The sequence below is a fragment of the Peromyscus eremicus genome, chromosome 15, assembly GCF_949786415.1.
Source record: "Peromyscus eremicus chromosome 15, PerEre_H2_v1, whole genome shotgun sequence".
Classification (NCBI taxonomy): domain Eukaryota; kingdom Metazoa; phylum Chordata; class Mammalia; order Rodentia; family Cricetidae; genus Peromyscus; species Peromyscus eremicus.
In genome coordinates, this window is record NC_081431.1 from 12,792,929 (window position 1) to 12,817,247 (window position 24,319).

At 47.8% G+C, this 24,319-nt stretch overlaps 1 protein-coding gene across 1 annotated transcript in view; it reads right to left on the reverse strand.

Annotated features, from left to right (window-relative positions):
• The window catches only part of Susd4 (sushi domain containing 4), a 130,515-nt gene that overhangs the window by 64,590 nt on the left and 41,606 nt on the right, over nucleotides 1-24,319 (reverse strand). The window contains exon 3 of the mRNA XM_059280292.1: nucleotides 198-410. Coding sequence (XP_059136275.1) covers nucleotides 198-410 — 213 coding nt within the window. The remainder of the gene's footprint in view (nucleotides 1-197; nucleotides 411-24,319) is intronic.

The window sequence follows — 24,319 nt, forward strand, 5'->3', positions numbered from 1 at the left end:
TGATGCCTCTAGAGTACCCGCGACCCTCCTCCCTGAGAGTCACATCCCTGTAGATGAGACCAATGCCTCTAGAGTACCCGCGACCCTCCTCCCTAAGAGTCACATCCCTGTAGATGAGACCGATGCCTCTAGAGTACCCGCGACCCTCCTCCCTGAGAGTCACATCCCTGGCTCCCACAGAGGGGCAGGCCCTTTACCTTCTTGGATGCAGACGGGTCTGTCACTTGGGACCCAGCCTAGGGTCCCATTAATATGTTTCACACACAGTCTCTTTGTAGAGCCCTTCAGCTTGAATCCATCTTGGCAGTGATATCGGGTTACAGAACTTTCGAAGAAAACTCCTCCACTTGGGGTCCTGAAGCCATTCTCTGGAACGCCTGGGTCAGCACACACGTTGAGGTCATCGAACCCTACATTGACACACAGAGAGAAAATGCCTTGAGTACTTCTCCAGGAACTGTATTCTTGTGCCTCGGGCCACTCCAAACTTACCAACGAAACTAAGAGTCTAAACATGTTAGCTTGCATTCTATTGGTTAGGAGAGGCCAAGGGTGAGGAAGGTGCAGCTTCTCTGCCTGCATAATGTTCCAAATGTGCCCTCCATGGGGAGGCATGAAATGTCCAAGCGCTGAACAGACATCTACTGCTTTTCCTATAAAGTAAGGAAAGCCAACACACAAACCTCACAGAGCAGGTATTGGGAACCAATATGCACAACTCCACGGAGATGGGGTTGGGGTGCCCACCTTCAATTCCCAGTACAGCCCGCTGGTACCACTTCTCAGATTCAGATTCCTAGCACAGCCCTGGGGCTCCTGAATGCTGGACGCAAGAGGTATCCATTTCTCTTTAGTACCCTGTACTGCTGAAGGTCCTCAGCTGTCGGTGACACCCCTCAACCTGTGTGCTGTGCGAGGCTCCCCACTGGCCTTCAAGGTCACTGTGCTAACAGCCCCTCAGCATGGGGGGCACAGCAGTGTCAGCATATCCAACACTCACTGTCAGAGCTCCCTCCGTGCAGAGATGATGAGACATGGTGGAGGAGGAGACAGCTAAGAAGGAAGGCAGTGGTGGGGGCAGCATCCACATTTCTACTCCTCAAGTATGAGCAAGTGTGATTCTACATCAAAGCAACAAGATACTATCCAGGTACCAACTGTCCTGTCCGGAAGAAGGGGTACTGGAAGGTTGTCACATGATTGCTTTAAAGTTTGCACGTTTAGGGAAGTCTCTTTAGGTCAACAGGTGCTTCCCAGGTAAAGGGAGTGCTGACTTGCTCTGGCCTGGAAGGACACACATTCCCATGGCGGGTCCTTTGAAAAGGTCATTCTGATGGAGTCAGTCTCTATCTAATTGTAGCAGAATGACATACATGTGTGTCAGTGGGAGCCTCAGAAGGGCATGAGGAGTGTACTATCCCAGGGGTGGGGCAGCCTCTGGAAGGCCTCCAGCTGAGTCCTTAGGAGAGTGGGCACACCAGCCAGAAAGAATGATGAGCATCATGTTACAGGTCAAGAGCACCCACAGCTAAAGACAGAGGACACTGCCATCACTACCTGGACATTGTGAGGGACAAGATGAAACTTGTCTGCTGACGTTTAAAGAGGGAATAGTGGCAGTAAGCGTGGACTTCTCTCTCGAGAGGCCCAGTGTGAACAGAACACAGGGAAGTAGCTACCCTGGAAAGAGGGTTAAGGCCGAGTTTTTCTATTGTTGTATTAAAATGTTAAGATGAAGTCCTCACAGTGACTCAAGCCTGTAATCCCAGCACTCTAGAGGCTAAGCAGGGATTGCTGTGAGCTGGAGGGCAGCCTGAGTCACACAGGGAGTTCCAGGTCAGCCTGGGACACACAGTAAGAGGCTGCCTTAGTAAAATATTTTTTTTAAATGACAGAGATCTAAGAATCTTCACACAACAAAGAAACACAGCAGAGAACAGAAATCTGCAGCTGAGGATGTCTGAGGGAATATTCCAGCTGAGGATGTCTGAGGGGGACATTCCAGGAAGCTATGGCTACACAGATATGGGCAGGGAGGAGACCTGAACCCAGGGGTTCTGGGGACACTTACCTTCCACCAAAACAGAAGGGAGGTCATGCCACACCATTGAATGAGGGAAGGACATTTCCCAGAATGCAAGCCTCCTCAGAATATACACACAGGAACCCTCTCTTCCCATCAGGGTTAGCCCAGGCTTACCCCTCAAGGTTTTCCTCACTGTAACCAGAACTGCTAGACTACTTATCCGTATCTTTGTCTGGTCTGTGAAAGCCTAAGCAGGAGACTCAACCTCCCTCCTCTCCTCAGCATCCAGCACTGTATGTTGTATGTGGTGACCATTTCCCTAAGCACAATAGTGAAAGATGATTGGCTGGGTGGATGGACAGATGGAAGGTTAGATGTGTGTGTTGGGGGGGAAATGGGTAGATGGATACATGAATAAGTAGGTGGATGGATAGGTCAACAGATGGATGGGTAGGTAGATGTGTGAATGGAAGTACAGATGAATAAATGGATGGATGGATGGATGGATGGATGGACGGATGGATGGATGTATAGATGATTGAGTAGATGGAGAGGTGAATAGATCTGTTGATAGATAGATTGATAGGTAAGTGTATAGATATATTAAATATATGAGTAGATGAGTAGATGGATGAATGGGGTGGATAGTAAAGGGTAGTGTGTGCTTATATGAATGGATGAATAGAACTTTGTGCCAACTATTCTGCTAGACCCATTAGATAACCATCCCTCCCTACCACCAAGCAGTACCACCAGTGGCCAGGAGGTGCTCATGTATGTCACAAAGGTGTGAAATCCTTTCCTGCAGCCTACTCCCTCTCACCTTCCTGTAGACTCTGATCCTTAATCTTCTTTTATTTATTTATTTATTTATTTATTTATTTATTTATTTATTTATTTATTTATTTTCAGGAAACATAGTCTCACTATGTAGCTCTGGCTGGCCTGTAAATCACTATATAGACCAAGCTGACATCAAATTCAACAGAGATCTGCCTGCTTCTGCCTCCTGAGTGCTGGGATTAAAGGTGTGTGCCACCATGTCCAGCACCTTAGTTATCTGCAACCCCAGTGTCTTAGGCCTCTTCTTCCATAGAGGGACAGGGCAGGCCCATGCCGTACCTTGCCTAGGGCATCTGTGCTCCCCTAATACAAGGTTTTTAGTCAGTCACCCCCGCTACCAAATGTCACCACTGCTGACTTTGGCTTTCCTCCAGCTGGCCACACCCTGTCTTTGGCCACAAAGCTTTTCTCCTTCAGAGAAGGCGAGACTAGTCAAGGGAGGCCTGAAGACCCATCAGACAAAATGACCTAATCTATCAGGAAAAATCACTGGGCTAATAAAAAAATGATGAGCACTTCATGAAAATTACAGCAGGAGAATGAGAGGTTCCTCCCGAGCCAGATTCTTTCTTACTCCTCATGGGTAAAGCACAGCCCCCAGCAGCCCCATGCTTCCCTTTAACCACAGCTAGCATGGCTGTGTTCCTAAGCCTGGCGCAGAGCTGAAGATCTGCAGTGTTGCTGGCCAGGGAATCCAGCCACGGGCACAGAAGGGACGAGAGGTGAAAAGAGCCATCAGAAGACAGGATGGTGTAGGAAGAAAATATTCTTCATTTGGACAACTAATCCCATTGAGCAAGATAGTAATTTTCTAGGCCCGCTAGATCTCAGAGTCTTTGTTTCAAATTATCCCTTGGTGGATCAATTCCCAGCCCAGGCCATTTTTCTGCAGAGTCCTCTCGTAGTGTCCTTCCCTAATGATGATGATCAGCCCCGTCTGATAGCAGACCCATTAAATGGGAGTGGGCTGATGTAGGTATTAGGAGGTGTGGAAAATAACTTGTGTACAGGCCCACTCAAATAATCTCTCAAGAATCCGCTTTCTTAAAACCCCAACATACTTCCTTCCCATCTGTCAAATTCTGCTAATGCTTTGGAACTAAATGGTCACAGCCTGGAGGGGAGAGTGAGTTCCCAGAATGGTTTCTGACATGTTTGCTCTTGGGGAGAGTTGGAGGAGGAGGGGGAGTGCTCCATTTCAAAGAGTCCTCATCAGCAGCCTCCCCTGGCTGTTCCCACTACAATCAATCTAGAGTACAAGTGTACGTATGCAAGACACACTCAGGCGAGACCTTGGCTGGGAGACAGGTACCCAGATATTAGTCCCTGGGTACAGGGATTGCTGTGTCACTCTTCTGGGTGGGATCAACCTGAGACTCTGGAGACCAAGCAGAATGGCTTACCTTCTCAGAGTGGGGTGGCCTCTTTCAGTGTTATAGGCCTGGACAGAACAAAAAGAGGAATGGGAAAGTGTTTGTTCTCCACAGCTGCTAGTCTTCACGCTGGAACACTGGTCCTCTGCTTTTGGACCAGGACTCAGCTTAGGACTTGCATCCCTGGCTCTCCTGGGTCTCAAACTTTTGCACTTTGACTAGAACTGAACCACTGATTCTCCCGGGTCTCTAGGAGATACAGGTGATGGACAAGTGGGTGGATGAATGGATGGATAAATGGATAGGTGGGTGTATGGACATACAGATTAATGCTTTCTATTAGCTCTGTTTTCCTGCAGAACCCAGATTCATACAGGCTTTCAAAATGCTTAGGTACTTCCAACTTGTGCATAACAGGGATGCTGACCACCCTGCTTCCAGAGGCCAGTTCTTACGAGATCCTTGAGTTCACCTATACGGTTGACTCACTGAATGGGGTTAATGCCTGAACCCTGGAGTCTGGAGCCCAGCTGGACATCCCTAGCCTGCAGTCCCTGCCCTCCCTGGCAGTCCCCTCTGATGCCTACAGCACTGGCTGTTCTGAGCCTACACCTCCCTCCTGGGTATCAGCATCATCATCTCAGGTGCTGTGTTTCCTCTTGTGAACCCAGATCAAGTCAAAGAGACAGTTGTGATTTGGTCTCTGGTCCCAGTGGAAGCTAGGGTTCCTTATGTTTCTTTTCTCTGAACCAAAATCCTCCTGCATAACAGGGACTGGGAGGCCCTTATCTTCCCACACAAAGAAATGCATCGGGCCTTCCGTCTGATGATGAGGTCTCGACACTTCTGCCTTGGTTACTTCTGAGACTGCAGAAACCTGGCTGCCAGTTCTACTGTGAACAACATAAGAAGTCTTTGAAAAGGATCATAAAAATGAAAGAGGTGTGAAAAGCAATCTTTTGGGCTATTACAGCTAAAAAGTCATATTCTAGAAAGGAAGAGTGTATCAAATGTAGCCAAATCAATTTAGAGACGGGGCTGGGTTTCCATTTCTTTGTAAACTGCTCTATGGGTCTATAGGGGAAGAAACAGGATATAGACACAAAAATTGATTTTGTATGCATTTCTTTAGTGAGAGGGTACTGGGCAAGAGAGAAGGAGCCATCCCTGTAAACGTTTAGACATATATTTCTGCAGGTATTAAATAAAACTAAAAGCGATTCCCAAGCCTTGCTCCCACCCAGAGCACTTACTGTTAACCTTCAAATCACCTTCAAGGTCACTGATGTGACTCTGTGGATAAGGAGTGTGAGGCTAAGGGATCAGTGGAGTCACAAACTCAAACCTGAGGCCTCTGACTCCGTCCAGTCCAGTTCTCCTGACACTAACAGTGCCATCTCTGCTTGGCTTCTTCTCAGCAAATTTTAGTCTGCAAATGGCTCAAATCTTTGTGACAATCTCAACTCTTAAATGTTCGAGAATCTTGGGCTATGTGATGGATGTGTACCACACACTCCTCACGGTTTCCCCAAAGTTGACCCTTCATCACACACAGGGAACCTGGCTTGTCACCTAAGACATCTAAGAATCCAGAAAATGAGCCATCAAACATCTCCTGGCCATTGCGGGGGTGCGGAGGGGGGAGGGGGGTCCATAGTCTACTTCTGATGATGAAGATATCCTTGGGGAGAACAGAGCCTAGTCCTGGATGATGGCTGCACGAGACGGAGGAAGTCCCGTAGATTGAACTGCATATTACCTTCAAGAACCAGAGAGCAAAGAGGACCATGTGGTGGGTTTGCAGGGGTCTCCTGAGTACCCAGGCTCTTCCCTCCACATCTTCCCGTAGGCGAAAGCTTGGCTTTCCCCCAGTACCAAATGCCTTTTAATCAGTTAGCAATGCATGGACAAAACTGCTTATAAACATACTCAACAGCACACTGTCTTCTGTGCTTTGAGAAAAATTGACAGCAGGTTGGGTACCCTGGGTCCCACAGAGTAAAACCTTCCGAAGGCCTTTTGGGGTTTAAAGCTCTGCAAGTTTATTCATGCGCTGACACGCAATCACACTGTCCTGGGACCTGTGCGTGGGGGCCACCACACACTCCTCCCCTCAGACCACACCCTCAGTTTCCCTACCTCAAAACTCCCACACCCTCAGAAGAGCCTGGACTTATTTTTCTAAATGAGCGCAGGTATTGACATCCTGTCTTATCTGGGATAAGATCAATGTGCAGAAACCACCTGAGCTGGTATGTGTCCACACCACGGGCTCCACAGTGGAAGAAGAGAGCAAGGCAACACAGAAGAGACAACATTGTGCTACAGCCACAAAGCACATGCAACCGAGTCTCTCACGCCAATATTTAAGGATGCAAATGCTCCTGCACAGGGGTGGTGGTCTGCTAGCACAGCAGCACCTGGCGTGCCCAGTTTCCAACCAGCTTGCAATGGATGGCACTCAAGGCTAGCCCTGCCCAGCCCTCCGTGCCAGCCCATTACAGCTCCTGGCTGCACTTGAAGGCGTGAGTCCACACACACAGCGTTGGAGGTTTCCCCCGAGTCAGGCTCCGGAGAGGCACTCCAGGACCAGGAAGTCTGTCCTGAGCCAAGGCCAGGTCCTAACATCTGGGGGTCTGCCTTCCCTAGCATCAACTAGGCCCAAATCTGAATCCATTCCATCGAGAAGGAGCTGGGCCCAAGTCAGTCTACTGCAGAGCCCTGGGGCGACCTCACCAGGAAGAGAAGTCCCCAGGAGCAGCTCCTGACAGACAGGGCAGGAGACCCCACACAGTTAGAGAGACAAGGAAAATCACTGGGAAGATGTGGCTTGCTTTATAAGGAGGCTTTTGAACACATTTCTGTGATAAGAGTATGAAGTGCTTCTTGGCTCCTGTGTTCTGGGACAAACAATTTCCATGTTTGGCAAAATTTCAGTTTTGTTTTCAAAAAGAAAAAGGAAGAAGGGAGAAAGGCATTTAAAAAAAACAGAGAGACATAAAGAAGGAAAAGTTATATTATTATAATCTGTTTATAATTTTATTTATTCTGTTGGCAAACGGTGCTGGGTGAAGGAGAGGTGGGTGCTTAGGGGCAGTCATTCAACAAACCACAGGAAGCAGGAGTTTGGATGTGGTTTCTCTCTCTCTTTTTCTCCTATTTGTGTTTTGTTTGTTTTTCTTCTGTTTTTTTTTGGGGGGGGATGGGGGTGGGTGGGGAGTCTATCTATACAATGCTGCCAATCCATACTAGGCAAGGAGATCTTTCATTGAGAAGTATCGCCAGGCTCATTGTTACTTTTCATCGGAGACGAGATCCCAGTGAGTGACCCAGGTTGGCCTTAAACTCACTTGGCAGCCCAGGCAGACCTTGAATATGTGATCCTCCTGCCTCAGCCTCCCTAGAAAGGATCAAAGACCTTCACTCCAGGCTTGGCTGCAACCAGCACTCTTCAGAAAGAAAGGAAAACGAACAGAAGAGGACAGAGGTCCTCCTGCAGGGGAGTGAGGGTGGCTTTGTGTGGCTCTTTGATGCACCTGCACAAGTGTGCTTCCTTATGATGCCATCTACACTGCTTTCAGAGACGGCAGCCAGGAAGGTTGCGATACCACGGCTACGGCAGGGTTTCGACAGCATACTTGAAATGATGTAGCTTGTACGACGGAAGCGTGAAGGTCGTAAAGAGAGAAGACATGCTTTGGACCCTAGCTCTGCCGGGTTTGTGGCTGTGTAAACTTGGGTAAGTTTCTTAACGTCTCTGTGTCTTTAGTTTCTTCCTACATAAAGGAAGTGTTGTAAGGAAAGTCTCTACTTCCCCATTCTTGTGAACTTTTAGTGAGATGAAAATGCATATAAACAGTGAGAGGCACTGACAGGGTCACAGTGCAAGCTGCCATGCTGTTAATACTCAGCAAGTTCCTTAAGAAAAGAACTCACAGCTTCGCATAGAGGAAATTGTGCCTTCACCTCAAGATACTCAAGCCTACCCTTCCTCTTAACTAACTCTGGTGAACATGACTGTCGCTCTGAACAACAGAAACGTACAAGTAGAGTCCTTCCCTTGGCCAAAGTATTAAGCCAGGGAAATTTTCAAGGTGACACACAGACCTCCCGGAGAGCTAAACTCAGGGTTCTTCACAGCTTGGGAACGGCCACCAGGGTCAGCAGCATTCAAGGCATCGAGAGTCATCATGGCCTTTTTTGTAGAGACAGTAGCCAGGTCCTCTAGAAGATGGCCAGTGGTCCCTCTAGGGTGAGCAGTCAGCCTTCACAACAATTCCTGATTTGGGCACAAGACACCACCAATGAGGGAAACAGAATCCCAAACCAAACCAAGTACACAAACACCAAGATCCTGTGATGTAAGCAGCAAGAGCTTGGAGCTCAAGAAGAGAGGGGCTGGGGACAGTTTCCACTGGATGATGACATAGTGACCAAACCACAGTGACAAAGAAACTCAAGCTTCAACAAAGGAGACGGAAGGTTCCTACACTCGTTTTCCTGCCTGTGAACCTGCCTTGGCCATTCCATCATTGGGCATACCCTCAGTTACACACTTAAAGAGTACTGGGGTTGGGTTGGGGTGGAGGGCAGTGACTGCCGCCATCTGTTGGTCTAAACAGTTTTTTTTTTTTTTCCTGAAAAAGCAGTACCCCTTGGGAAACACTGCAAAGGAACTGGAGAAACCCCGGCTAGTTACTGTAGGAATATTTCTGCCACCCGGGGGCATGATATGGCTATTTATTTTAGTAGACTTTCATTAACCAGACACACTTAAACCTGGTTTCCTGAAGGCAGCAATGAGTATTGGGATGGAGGATTCATCTTCATGGGTCGAAAGCTCAACATCTGGATTGCATTTCTCAGAAACTACATGTAATGCCCCACAAGTGAGCACGTGTGCTGAATATCTGGATGCTAATCAAGTTATGTAACATTTCCCCAGAAACAGTGGGGAGGTTTTAATGTTTCAAGAAATATCCGGAGATGAATAGAAAGTCTGCTGTGTCTGAGCAAGTGTAAACATCGCAAAAATAAGTCTTAATGGCATAATTTAGACTTGATTAAAATGGATAAAGACCACAGATGTGGGTGTCAGAGCCATCCTCGTTTGATGCCAGAACTGATATTTTCCCCCTCTTGATTTAATTCGCTTTGATTACCCAATTATTCCTAAGTCTTTTCACTCAGTTTCGGTTCCAATAAAACCGATCACAAAGCTAACTCATAATGCGATTTTCACTGCAGTCTCCTGATACCGCTCTGTGAGAGCTCGGCCAGCACTGCTACAGACTCATCCCAGACCGTGCGAGCCCAGCACAAAACAGCAACATCCACCGGCATCCATGCACCGAGTACCAGGCGACAGGCCAGTCAGGAGCTCTGTCTGTGGGGGACGGCAGGGGCATTCTGTAGTTGACATGAATTGTAGAGTCAGTGGTGTAGAATGACACGTGATGGGGTTTTAGAGAATGAGTTGCTATGGTTAAAGATACATCTTTTTTTTATTTCCTAAATGAATGCTTACTGAGAAGAATGCAGTTTGCCTGTCTAGCAAGCTCTTGACCTTGGATGTGTGACTTGGTAATTTCTAGTTTTAATACTGTATTGAAAATGGTTTCTTGAGTTCATTGCGTTTCTCAATACCCCTCCCTCCTCCTTGGAGACAAGGTCTCATGTGGCCCAGACTGGCCTTCAACTGCCTGTGCAGTGTAGGATGACCTTGAACATCTGGCCCTCTTGTCTCTGTCTCCCAAGTGATGATAGGTGTGTACTACTAAGCCTGACTTAGGAGGTACTGCGGATCACATCTCATCTCCTATTTGCTAAGTGAACACTCTACCAGAGGTGCCACAGCCTTCTAGTCTCCTCTTGATAAGAACAGGTAACAATCTCCCAGAATACAAATGCTTAGACCTGCAATCCCTTTGCGGGGGTGGGGGTAGGGTGGGGGTGGGTGGGTCAAATGACCTTTTCACAGGGGTTACCTAAGGCCATCAGAAAACACAGATATTTACATTACGATCATAACAGTAGCAAAATTATAGTTATGAATTAGCAATAAAAATAATTCTATGCTTGAAGGATTGCCACAACATGAGGAACTGTATTAAAGGGTCTCAGTATTAGGAAGGTTGAGAATCACTGGCTTAGACCCACATAGCCCAGAAGACAATTCATGAGAGGTAAAAGAAGAAGAGGAGGAGGAGGAGGAAGAGGAGGAGGAGGAGGAGGAGGAGGAGGAGGAGGAGGAGGAGGAGGAAAAGAAAAGAAAAGAAAAGAAAAAAAAAGAAAAGAGAAAGAAAAGCGAGAATGTAATCTTTGGATGCCTGTGGCTGTTTTTCCTTGTTTGTAAAATTAAAATTTTCCTTCTTTTTTGCACGCAGCAGCTTTCATAGACAACACTAAAACACATTTCCCACATGTACACAGCCTCACAGTTTACGGAGCGTTTTACACACACGGTCTTGCTTCATCCCACAGCATCCCCAAGAGATCACTCCAACAGTTTGATACCATTAGCTCAACACAACCACTGTAGAAGCCAACTGCTAACGGCGACAACTTTCAAGTCATCTGGCTTTGCAGAATTGCACTCCACCCGCCTCAGTGGGTCGTTCTCAAGGTGTTGTCTTTTGTGAGCTTTTTAACCTCTCTATGCCCTTAAGTGCCTTTGGGACGTGTGTGTGTGTGTGTGTGTGTGTGTGTGTGTGTGTGTGTGTGTGTGTTGGAGGAAGGAGGAGTTATGTGTTAGTAAGCTTACCCTTACTATGATAAAATTCCTGAGACAGTCAGATTATAAACAGGAAAAGACTTACGTTCTCCAAACTCCCCCAGGTTCCCACCCATGGGAGGCCTGGATGCGTTGGGGCAGCACTTTATGTGTGTATGGGGGGGGGGCAGTAAAAAGCTGCTCACCTCATGGCAATAAGAAATGAGATGGGGTGTGGGGACCAGGAGCTCAATATCCCCTTCCAGGGCACACTCCGGTGACCTAACTGCATCCTACCAGGTCCTGCTGTTCAGGATCCAGCCCATCACCCCAGCAGCACCAGGAGCTGGGCACTGAACACATGTGCCCTCGAGAGACAGTTGACATCCAGGCTGCAGCAGCGTGTGAAATAAAAGATGCAAAAGAGAGCGCCTAGCGCAGCCTGTGCAGGACAACCGCTCTCTCTCAGCACCAACCTCAGCACGTGAGGCCCCAGCATGAGGAGAGGGGTCGTTTTTTATTTTTACTTTCTCTTCTTTCTCGTGTGTGTGTGTGTGTGTGTGTGTGTGTGTGTGTGTGTGTGTGTTTGTGTGTATTCTGCCTGCATGTGTACCGTGTGCATGCCTGGTGTCTGAGGAGGCCAGAAGAAGGTGTCAGTGTTGGATCCCCTGAAAGTGGAGCTACAGACAGTTTTGAGATGCCATGTGGGTGCTGAGAATTGAACCCGGGTCCACCAGGAGAGCAACAAGTGCTCTTAACTGCTGAGCCGTCTCTCCCCTTGCTTCCTTTGCTCTCGGGATGATAAGTCAGAGGAAATTCTTCCACCACCTACAAAATTTAACATCACAGCTTATGGAGACCTCCGGATCACCACCACGCTCTTCGATGCGGCGGTTCTGGGTTGCACCAGCAATCCTTAGGATGCTGCTCCTTTATCAGCTACTGGGAGGCGACGCAAGCAGCTCTTTTATTGGAACATGGAGCGGTAATTTATTTAAATAATGTACTCAAGTAACAGGTTTTATCGCCTATCTCCCTTTTAGGTTATTTAAGTCTTTATAAAAAATATTCTGAAAACTGCACAATAGGCAAGTAGATATAAACAGAAACTGGGTAGGAAGTCATCTTAGAATTCATCCGAGGAACTCTCTTTATCAAACAAGACAAAACAAATAAACAACTCGTACAAATGACCGTGTGCGCTCACACAGCTCTGGGGAAGAAAGGACAACATGGGGACAAATCCTACATCCACAGCTCTTCACACTCCAAGGACATCAGAACAAGCATCCAAGAGACAAGGCCACACTCTGCCCGCTGCTGCGGCGGTGGCGCATGGCCCAACCAGAAGCCACCACCCCCTTAGCTACTGCCAGGAAGACAGCAGCCATGAAATCCAAAGAGTAACATGGAAATAAGGGAGAAATGTAAGGACATCCAGCTAGAAGGATTCATTCAGAGACTTGTTGAGAATGTGGCTCTTTTTTGACTATTAAAAAAATGAATATTATTCTTCTGATGCACAAAACAAATTGTGTGTCTTCCTCTCGTGACAAATTATGCCAAAGCATCACAGGGTAAAATGTTAAAAAACAAAACAAAGAAAAACGAAACAGACTTTGTTTCAAGGTAAAAAACAAAATAAAGCGAGATGCAGCACACAGGCCATCCCCGGCCGTTTTGAAAATGCCCGCACCACCCTTTGTACCGTGAGCAGTGTGTCTGGCGGATGCCAGGGGTTCTGTCCGTAGAAGCAAGCCGGGAAGCGGCAAGTAGCCAGTGCAGTGGGAGCGGGGGAAATTAGAACTCTAGGATTTGTGTGGAGTCAATTCAGGGGCCACAGCCTGGCCCTGAAGCATGCCCAGAACTGGGGAAGGGGCTATAGGAAGGAGAAACATAAGCGTGGCCTGAGACTCCCCAGAAGAGCACAGCCAACTTGCTGGCTGGACTGGGTGTGATTCAGAGAAATACATAATGTCAAGTTTCTCATGGTCTCTACCTGAAGCCTCGTTTTTTTTATATGGATATTTGCTGTTAATAGGGAGAAGCAAATGTAGATCCTAGAATGCTTGGGTCTGGATTGAAGGCATTCTCCAGGAAGGAGGTAGTCAGTTAATGGACTAGTCCTTTGGGACAAGCTTCACTGTATTGAGTGCAGAACTGACTAATCCTATTCTGGCTTTTACAAAACTTGGGTAACTGGTTTCTTGCATGTGACCCCTACGCCTTACGGAATGCCACATCAACTTCATCAGAGCTCTGTCACTGGATCTGACTCCTGGGATGGCTCTGGGGCATGCCTAGGTCTGACAAGTAGGCCTCACTTATGACCCACAGGTGATTAACTGGGGGTCATTCTCAAGTGTTGCCCATTTTACCTTTCACTGAGTCCCATGACCTGCAAGGTGATCCCATTCCTTAGGCTAGACTGCTCTGGGCAGTGCTTTTAACCACACAGGCCAGTGGCCACAGACTGTGGAGGAGTCAGCCTTGGGAGCTGGTACTGACTGCTCTTCTTACATAAGAATAGGTGTGATGCAGGATTGAGCTGCAGCCTACGCTGGCCGTCCTGCTATTGTTTTTAAAACTGGAAATCCTTGTATGAAACTTCTTACCACCTCAGTTCCCAAACTGAGGGCTTGACAGAAGTTCCCCAGGAGCAATTACCTGTACAAGAGGCACCGAGCTGATGTAATAGCTAATGAACTATTCATGGTATACAATTCAATGTGTATTTGGAGAGCTTCTGAGCACTAAATGTTAATGGCTACAGGGCGATTTCCTGTATTTGTATTAACTACCCCAAACAAATACATAGCAGGAGTTTTAGATTTTACATTTGTTCATTTTATATAAATATTTTATGTTGATATTTATTTATTTAATTTTGCACGCTTGAGGGAGTACGTGTGTGTGTGTGTGCGCGCACACACACACACACACACACACACACACCATGGCACACAAGTGGAGGTTAGAGGACAACTTGTAGAAATCAGTTCTTTCCTTCCATCATGTGGGTCCTGGGGATTGAACTCATGTCTGGGCTTTGTAGAAAGCCTTTACCCATCCAGCCATCTTCCTGGCCTAGGATCTTTTTAAAAAAAAATATGGAAAAAAGATGCAACATATATGAAAAATAAAGTGAATGCTGACTGGTGATTTTCCTATTCTTTATCCAGCTCTGAGTTATTCACACCGTCTACAATGAACAGTTATAATCAAGAGGCAAATGCTATTTTTCAGTGAACTCCACAGCACAAGACTGTTCAGTTGGGGGTAGATAAGAAATGTGGGAGTCAAAAGACACACACAGTCCTCAGGACCCCAAACATGACAAAGCAGTCCGTTCCTCCAGAGGTGAATAGCAGAGGCCTAGTGCCACTCTGGAGGGTATTAAATTCTACAGAGGCACCAGCAAATAACATAATGTCCCTTTAGTGGCTCCCCTAAATCACCTCCCTGCCTCAGAGCAGTGCTGTCTCTGAGCCGCCCAGGGCTCTGAAGGGCTGCAGCCACGGGAGAAAGACTGTGGGATCTGGAATGCAGCTGGGTGCTTTATGACCCTCCTCCCCACAAGGGTCGCCTGCATGCTGAGAATAAATAGTGCTGGGTGGGGACCAGGGGACTCAGTGAGGAGCCGCACAGATGGATGTGAGGAAAGAGCAGTCTGGTGGGGATTGATAATGAACCGTTGCATGCTATCTGAACCCACTTAATTCCCTAAACACCGTGTTATAAATATGCTGTCCGTGGAGTTTGCGGAGCATGGAGATAAATCAGAAACGGGGAGATGAAATACCTCTAGTTTCCCCCAAACAAATATCCTTTGCCATGGTCTTAGCTGAAATACTACCTGGGTTTCTGATAAAGGGCAAGGATGCTGCAAATGACATCAGGTGTTCTTTTGGGTAGCCTGTGCTGCTGGGAAAGCAGCTTTGTTTCGAATGAATGAATGCATGCATGCATGCAAACATACATATATACACACATACATATATACATATATACATACATACATACATACATACATACATACATAAATGGGCACGGAACCATCCGTCCCTTTTACTTGTGAATTTTGGTCCTGATTCATGGTTGAAATGGTGTGTTTCCACTGTGATGGAGGTAGAGAGTGTTTGTGAGTCATCAAATGCCAGAATAAATTAAGATGAATGCAAGGGGGGAACTGCAAACAGATTCTTGTTTGCTCAGAAATATACTTAACATTTTTTGTTATTTTTTTTCTTATAAAATAGTTTAAAAAAAAAAAAACAAGAAGAAGAAGAAAAAAGACAGACATCCCCCAGACCTCTGACCCGGAACCAGATCAGCACAGAAAGCGGTGCACGAAGGACCCAGGTAGAAAGACTTGCAGTGGTTTCTGTCTGTGTCGGCCTCTTGCCGGAAGGCAGCAGAATGTCACGCCCTGCGTTCAGCCATATGCTAATTTGCTGGGAGCGCCATTCATTTTGTAATTTCATCTTGGATATTAGTCCTGGCACCTCCACCTGTACGGAATTATGAATTAGCAGCCAGCAGCGTGATCAGCAATCATGGGCTCTATTTGCACGGGCTAATGGTTCAGTTCATGAATGGTTGCTCAAAATATTTTAACCCAGCCAATGTGAAAAAACAAAAAAGCCATATGACTCTGGTTCCAGTGAAGGTTCCCTGGACCCTGCAGACCCCACATCCACACCTTGAGCTGCCATGCAGATGAGACCACTGCAATTTCAAAGTCCGACAGGAAGAAAATGAAGCAGCTGCTGGTTAATTTTTTATGGGGCCCACAATTTGTCTCATTAGCTGGCAAATAGGACAGACGGGGAACTGAATGCAGCCCAGGCCTCCATTCTGCAGGGCACACAGAACAGGGCTGGATGAAATCACTCACTAGGGCTCTCTGGGGGAGAGGGTTTGACTGGCTGGTACTGGAGAAGGATCACCTAGCTTCCAATCTCAGTTGCTAGGCTGGCCCCAGTCCCCAGGGAGACATATCAACTAATTATAGAAGCTTCCAGAGACTTGTTAATCTAATCTACAAAAACCAGAGACTTGGAATTACTACTCCAGGGGGTGTGAGGCATGACCAGGACCCTTCTGTGCTTAGAAAATTCAGAAAAGCCATTCAAATACCATTGAAAATGAATTGCATTGGTAAACTGAGGTCCGAGGGCAACATGTCTGTCTGGACTCAAAGATATAACTGTGAGGCTGCGCTCCCTTGCTCAGAACTTCAAGGAAAATCACTCCATTTTCTCTGTCCCTACTCAGTGTTACTTGTGAGCCAGTGAAGGGACAGCTGAGAAAAGGGAAGAAAACCAAGAAGAAAAAAAAAGAGAGACAATTATTTCCAGGTCATTTTCACCTTAGGAACATGGTAATGTCGCCTCGTGATACACCACAGTGACCTCCTAAAGTGAACCTGCCACCTTATAGAGTAAGAAGAGTGGGGAGTGAGAGGGGCTAAGTGCCAATGGCCTGGGCTGTATTATAAAGAAGCTGGGGGAACTGGGGGCTGGCTCTGGGGTATGAGCACTGGCTCAAGCTTGAGGGTAGTGGGAACCCCCTAATTTGTAGCCATTTGGCTACAAGTACTGGTGGCCTGGACCCCCAGGGCTTTCCAGCTGGCGTCTGAAGTCGGGGACCTTGGCCTGTAGAATCTGCACTGACTGCTGATGTCACAACTGCTCTGTAAGCCCCGGGGACCAACGGTGCGAGAAGACGGTGACAGATGGGACCGGTGATCCACATCAGGATTTGGATCAGAATCCAGGCTTGGATTCTGGTTTCGCCATTGCTTGGCTTGGCCACATCAGGCTGGCTACTGAACCTTTTTGTGTTTCCCTAAATCCAGTCTCCTGCCTGGCAAAATGGAGACCACAGGGCAATGGGGACTGAATGAAATAGTTTAATTACTAAATACTCTGGTGGGAAAATCTGGTTTTGGCAGAGCTGGAAGATGGGTGGATGTGTCCCTTGCTTTAAGCACGAGTCAATGTTGCTATGGTCCCCAGACAGGGGACAGGTGGATGGTAAATGATGTACACAGATCTCAAAGGCAGCTGGTTCACAAACGTTCCAGAAATCTCTTTCTGAGCAGAGTATCTGGCAAGTTCTCTACCAGCTGAGAACTTTCTCTCCCAGAACACAGGGTAGTTCACGTTCTCTACTCATATAAAAAAGAAGCCGAGGGAGTGGGGCCCTGATACCACAGTTATGTTTTCTTTTATGCAATTCCAGGTAAAAATTCATTTCACACATTTGTGTGTGTGTGTGTGTGTGTGTGTGTGTGTGTGTGTGTGTGTGTGTGTGTGTGTCTACTAGAAATGTCAACAAAAAGATCTGAGAGAATAGAGCTGATTATGAGGGCAGCTAAGCCTTAGGAAGTGATGCTGAGTTTCATGAACTAGGTATCAATTTAAAACGACCCACCCCAGGATTAGAAGTCCTGACTGCACAGGAAGGAAATGTCAGACTCAGAGGGTCTGGCTTGAGAGCCTGGTGTGTAAGGGCAGGTTTTCCAACAGTCTCAGAACAATCAGGGATGACTCTATAGCAAGAGGAAGAGAGGGGGACATGAAGGAGCTGAGAAGCTCTTTCCTACCCTACAGCCTGGAGAAAGAGGCTTGAGGGGTTGAGTCCTGTGACCAAAGCCTGGATGGAAGGGCACAGAGGTGAGCAGGGAGGTGAGCAGGGGCAGATCTGGCAGAGCTTACGGGAAGAGCGACAGCTCAGAGGAGAGGAACCCAAAATGTCTTGCAAGTGTCTAAGCACCTAGAAGCAGCAAGGGAGGTGGGAAAGGACAGAGATTTTACTCTGTGTTTACGCAGTAACACGTCCCCTGCGGGCTGGGTGCTTCTGGGAGAAGGGACGGGGAGGACACGGCTCCTTCACATGGTTCTAGCTACTTCCTTGAACATGGCTTAAAGGGTTTTCACCTGCATTAGTTTTATCATCGCAGTGGCCAAGTGCCTGCCAAACCCAAATTTAAAAAGCGAGGGTTTATTTCGGCTCACCGTTCAAGAGTACAGTCCGCCACGGTCGGAAAGCCAGTTGCATCCCACACCAGGAAACAGCTGAGAGGAATGCTACTGTCTGTCAGCTCCCTTTCTCCTTTTATGCTGCCCCAGACACCAGGCCATAATGACACTGCCCACACTTGGAGTGGATACTTCCATCTCAATTAACGCAGGGCAGAAAATCACCCCAGAGGCTTGTCTCCTCGGGGAGTCTAGAGTAGGTGGTTCTCAACCTGTGGGTCATGACCCCTCCGGGGATCACATATCAGATAACCTGCATGTCAGATATTTACATCATCACAATAGCAGAATCACAGTTATGAAGTAGAAACAGAATAATTCTATGGTGGGGTCACTACAACACGAGGAATTGTATTAAAGGGTCGCAGCGTGAGGAAGGAGAACCACTATCTAGAGCCTGTCCAGTTGATAATATTACCATCCTACCACCCAAGAAGGGGGAATAAGAGAGGTACAGTGCTGCAGTGTAGTACTGGGCCTCCTTGCATGCCCTGGAGGCTGCCACTGACCAGTCAGCAACCTGCCCTCTCCTTGAAGGTGAGTCTGTCCCAGAGGCTCCTCACCCCTCCATTCACACAGACTTGCACTGGGTCTAGGCCATTTCTACAAGTCAATGTCAGACTCAGGGGAAGGCAAAACCGAGGCTTGGCTGGGACTCCACACACTCAGTTTTTAACAGTGGCACAAGGCCCCAAGAACTCATTAAGGTCACAGGATCAGCATGCTGGCCCTTCGGACCACCTCCATCTCTTATCCCACTCACCTCCACCTCTTCAGGTCTTAACGCACAGTTGCTGGCTGGTCAAAGAAGGGAGGAAAAGCATCGACAGCATGGAGGTGCTTCCGTGGGCAGGTGAGGGCTTGGTGGAGATGATCAGACAGATCTTGTAGGGGACATGATTAGCCAGGGGTGGGAAGAGTGAGGAAGCGTTCCTAAGAAACCCTGGGAAATGGCCTAACTAACAGCTAATATCCCATCTCTAGACCTAGAAGTACTTGATTATTGTTGTAATTCTAAAAACCAGTGTTTCTCACAAGGCCAGGAGGCTAAGTGCACCAGATCAACATGGCTGAGGCTGCAGGGAGGTCCGGGTGTCATCCAGACCTCTTTCCACGTGGCCTTCCTAGTGCGAGATCAGAGTGCACAGCCAGCCACACACCCTGACGCCCCTCCGGGCTGGGGCAGCAGCCCCTCCACACACCCTCTGTGGTTCCTTGTGCCCCCTTCCCCAGCACACTGGCAAAGTACTTGGGCAGCCAACGGAAGCCCAAGAGTGCTAGGAAGGATTAAAACTGCTCTTGCAACCAACTTCTTTCCTGGGGTGTTTCTTCTTGTTGAATTTTAACCCACCATTTCCTGTTTGTCCATGGACCAGGGAGTTTGATACTGGCTTTTCCAACTTGCCAAGAAAGCCAAGATGCCGCACACTCGGAATTCTTGGGCTCTTTTCGCTGCTAAAGTGTTGCTGGAGGATGGACAGTGGGAAGGGCAAGGACCTAAAGGCAGCTAGGGCTGGGCTGGTACCTAGCTCTGCCACTTCTAAGCAAGGCTTCTGCCAGACAAGGCACTTTCCTCCTACACTGTTTTGTTCTTCAGCAAAGTCAGGTGAAGATGGACGTGTAGAACCCACTGGAGCTATTGTGACTGCCTGTGTCTCTTAAGCATTCAGCCTGCTTCCCTTTGTCCCTCCTCAGCCCAGAGAGATTTTCCTTTTATGATTTATTCTAGGAACTCCATTTCTTTTACTAAATGTAATATCACATATCTAAAAGAGTCAGCAGATCCCATGGGGTGTCTGCCCTGTCCTGTTTGTGACGTCATCGTCAGAGGGGAGAAGTGGAAACTGGATGGCCCTTAAGCACTCCAATGCCTGCGAGCCAAAATGAGCTGTTCCCAGAATCAAACGGGGATGTGGGGGCTGCTCTTATAAATTAATGCTTGTGTCCTTTGCTCCCTGGGTCTCCCTGGACATCTGGCTGGACACAGCTGGTGGAGACATAAACATCTGTGGGCTGGGGCAGTGGCTCAATTAAGAAAGGGCTAGCCTGGTAAACACCATGACCTGAGCTCAACCCCCAGATTCCACATTGAAAAAAAGTAAAAATCCAAGAGCAGTGGTGTGTGCATATATTCCAGTGCATGGGGAGACAGGGAGAAACAGGTCCCTGGGGCTCAGGAGCCAGTCAGTCTGGCTACTTGGAGAGTTCCAGGCCAAGGAGAGACCTTGTCTCAAAAACAAAAGGTAGGGACTTGTGCCTGAGGAACAACACCCAAGGTCTTCCTCTGACCTCCAGCTCCAACATGCGCGCGTGCACGTGCGCGCGCATACACACACACACACACACACACACACACACACACACACACACACACATTCGCATACAGATACACACACATACAGGCACACATATAAGCACTCACACATGCATAGACACACACACACAGACACACACACAGACATACACACTCACACACAGAGATATATATGCACACATACAAAAAAACTTCTGTGAGTTCATAAACCATTAGAACACTACACACACGCACACATACACATATACATATATATACACTCACACACACAGAGGTACACAAACACAAGCACACACATACACTTCTGTGAGTGGCATAAACCATTAGAACACACACACACAAACACACAGAGGTACACACAGGTACACACACACTTCTGTGAGTGGTGTAAACCATTAGAACACACACACACAGAGGCACACATAAATACACACACACACACACACACACACACACACACACACATTCTGTGATGGCATAAAACATTAGAACACTGCACACACAGGGCGAGCGAGTCCTAACAGACAAAAGAGGAAGCTGATAAACCTGGCTGCTTGTTCCCTGCAGCTCACCCAGCTAAAGAGGGACACGTTCTCCTGCAGCTTGTGGGGCTGTAGCATACCCTGTGCTTAGGAACAGCTGTCCGGGGTGGTGCATCACCTCTGCAGATCGCAGATTACTGCCCTAAGTCCCAGACTTAGCTCCAATAACAGTGACATTCACAAATCCCGACTCCTCTGAAACCTCTTAAAACACAGAGGGCCTTCTGTGTGCAGGAGGATTCTAAATGCCAGTTTTAAGATTTTCCTAAACTTATTTCTCGCAGGTTTTCAAAGGGATGACTGTCACTCTCCATGCGACATGGATTGGACCCAGAACTGTTGCGCCCCAACTTTCTGGGCCAAAGGAACCTAGTGTTCACAAATGCATTTCTGAAACAGCCTCTCCCCTCTGATCAGATCTTGGCCCCGCCTCACAATCTTGCCCACCCTGTGAGGCAAACATTGCCATGCACGGCCATGGAAAAGCAGACACAGCTCTGCCAGGCCCGGGCACTAATCCTCAGTGTGCCTCCCTGCTGTTCCTCCATACTTGGGGAGGCAGAGAGAAACATCCTACTGAGTGCAATCCCAAGTCAGCCAGTTTTTACCTGCATGACTTGGAGCAAGTCAGTTCACCTCTCCAGGCATTGGGGTCCTGATCTGTAAGACGTGAGTGCTTACCTCCTGGGTCAGGCCTACCTCTTGAGACTGTTAGAAGCTATAAGACGTTGAACTTAAAACATTTAGATCCCTGCCAGGGACACAGACATCAACACATACTGAGGATTGTCACTGGTCTGCGAAGACTTGGTCGAGCTTGCTGGACAGCAGGCGCATTTGTGGCTCAGTGGGTCCCGAACACTCTGTTCCTATGACGAGGCCCAAGGCCTGGATCTCACCCCATTAATGGGATTATTCAAGCATGGGCCTTTTAATCCAACAAGACAAGATGTTCTCAACCTTTGGGGCAATCAATGGGTCCCTCTGGTTATATGTGAACCCTCGTGTGAAACACTGTTTTCTAATACATAACAGAGTGGAGACTCATCATGCTGAAAAAGTTATCGAAACAGTCAAACAGATCTGTGACATGGGACATATGTGCATCTTTATTAACACGTCCAAAAAGACCTACTGTCAAATCTAAGAATCCCCCTAATTTGAAAGCACTGATTAATGAAGTGATTTTTGGAAATACAGACAACTGAGGGACACATGGAAGCAGGTGACAAGGTCCAGACACTGCTGGGATGATGTCGGTCAATACCCTTAAAAAAAATGCTGACTTCTGTCACAGATTCATGAGCAGAAAAAGGGAACTTTTTGTCATAGCTCAGCTCGCAGACCTTTTAGGGTCCATCGAGGACTTTCCTCTAGAACACAGTCTAAGATCTTCTTCACAGGCCACTCATCCCTGTACCTTCAGGGTCGGGAAGGGCTAAGCACCTTGTTGTTGTTATTGTTGTTTTTGAACTAATGAATTTAGAACACCGTGCCCCTCCTGCAAACCTGACAAGGCTCTTACATACTAGAAGCTACAAATCTGGGTACAAGTAACTGTGACACAGGGTCGAGGCCACAAGGCCTTCGTGTGGGAGATTAGAAGAATAGATGACTTGAGGGTGTGTGGGCATGTGCAAGTATGTTCAGGAAAAGCAAGGAGCAGGGTGCTGCAGTGGAGCGGAGTGTTTACAGCCATTTGAAAATGTTGGTCATGAATCCATCTCCTTGACGAGAGGAAGTTTTTCATGGGCAGAGTCCATGTTTTATTTATGTTTATGCAACTGGAATGATATTTTGAAAATATTAAGCAGATGCATCTTTCACTCCCTTCTAATCATGTTCCCTGGAGCCTTCACATAATTACAGCTGGGCCCTTTCTCCGGGAGGAGGAGCATGGCGCAAGGGAGGTCACTGAGGGAGGTGGAGGTGACAGAGAAAGGCTGTCACCTGTCCCTAAGAGGCCGAGGAAAGAGCAATTGTCACTGTCACCTTTGGGAGGTGGCTGAAGACAGCCCCATGTACCTGCTCCCCCTTCCCAGGGACTGATCCTCAAAATGAGGTGGGAAAATGGAAAAGAAGGAAGGAGGGATGCAGGGAGAACAGAGGAGGCAGAAAAGAAGGGGGGAGGGAAGGGGGAGAACTAAAGGGAGAACAGGGAGGGAATAAGGGAGAGAGGGAAAGAATTGGGAGGAAGGGGAGATCTCGGGGAGATGGCTCAGTGGGGAAAAGGACTAGGCTAAGGGCACAAGCCTGACAACTGAGCCCAGGCCCCAGAAGCCACACGAAAAGCTTGATGTAGTGGCATGTATCTGTAACCCCAGCCTTCCTTGGACGAGACCGGAGGCAGAGAGAGGAAAATCCACCAGAAGTTTAAGGGTCAGCTAATTTAAGTATGCTGAGCAATAGCAGAAATGAGAGAGACCCTGCCTCAAACAAGGTAGAAGGTGGGAAGCAAGTCCCAAGAGTTGTCCTGTGACTTCCTAACGTGTGTTCGGACACACACACACACACACACACACACACACACACACACACACAAAATAACTGAGTAAAAAGAAAAAAATTAAAGTCTGAACTGGGAATTAACTTCCCAAATATTTACTAGAAAGGCTGAGCCTAAGGGGAATACATTTGGGGGTCTTTCACCATCTGTGAGCATGTGGCTTCAGCATCACATGAAAATCTATGGGCAACAAAGAGCACCTTTGGCAAATCCCTCCACCCCTCTGTGCCCCATGTCTGGCTCACAAATGGGCATGTGTCAGATACGTGTGAAGGTAAAGAGCTTGGGTGCACGGAGAGCAAGTGGCAGCTAACAGCCGGTAAGGAAAATGGGATCAAAGTCACAAAGGCTGTAAAAGGCAGGAGGTTCTGGGGTGAGTTGATGTGCAGGTCGGGCTGCTGGGCTGTCACAGGCTTCTAGAATCACCATGACAGTGACTGTTCACAAGGAAGACCCAAGTCAACAAGATTTTCCTTAAGAAAGTAGGAGCCAGGGCTGGGGAGGCAGTTGGGTAGGTCAAGTGCTCACTATGAAAGCATGAGAACCAGAGTTTGCATGCGGTAGCCATACAAAAGCCATATGTGGCCCCACACCCCTGTAACCCTGGCCCTGGAGGGACAGACGGAAGGATCCCTGAAGTTTACTAACTAATCAATCTAGCCAAAATGATAAGTTCCAAGTTCAGTGAGGGATCCTGTCTATAAAAAGGTAACGTGGAGAGTAATAGAGAAGATAGCTGACGGTAATCTCTGGGTTCTGCACGTATATGCACAGAGGTGTGTACCCTCTATACAGGTGTACACAGTTGCACGCGTGCACGCGCACACGTGCACACACACACGGCACACACACACACACACACGGCACACACACACACACACGGCACACACACACACGGCACATACACACACACACACACACACACACGGCACATACACGCACGCACGCGCGCGCGCG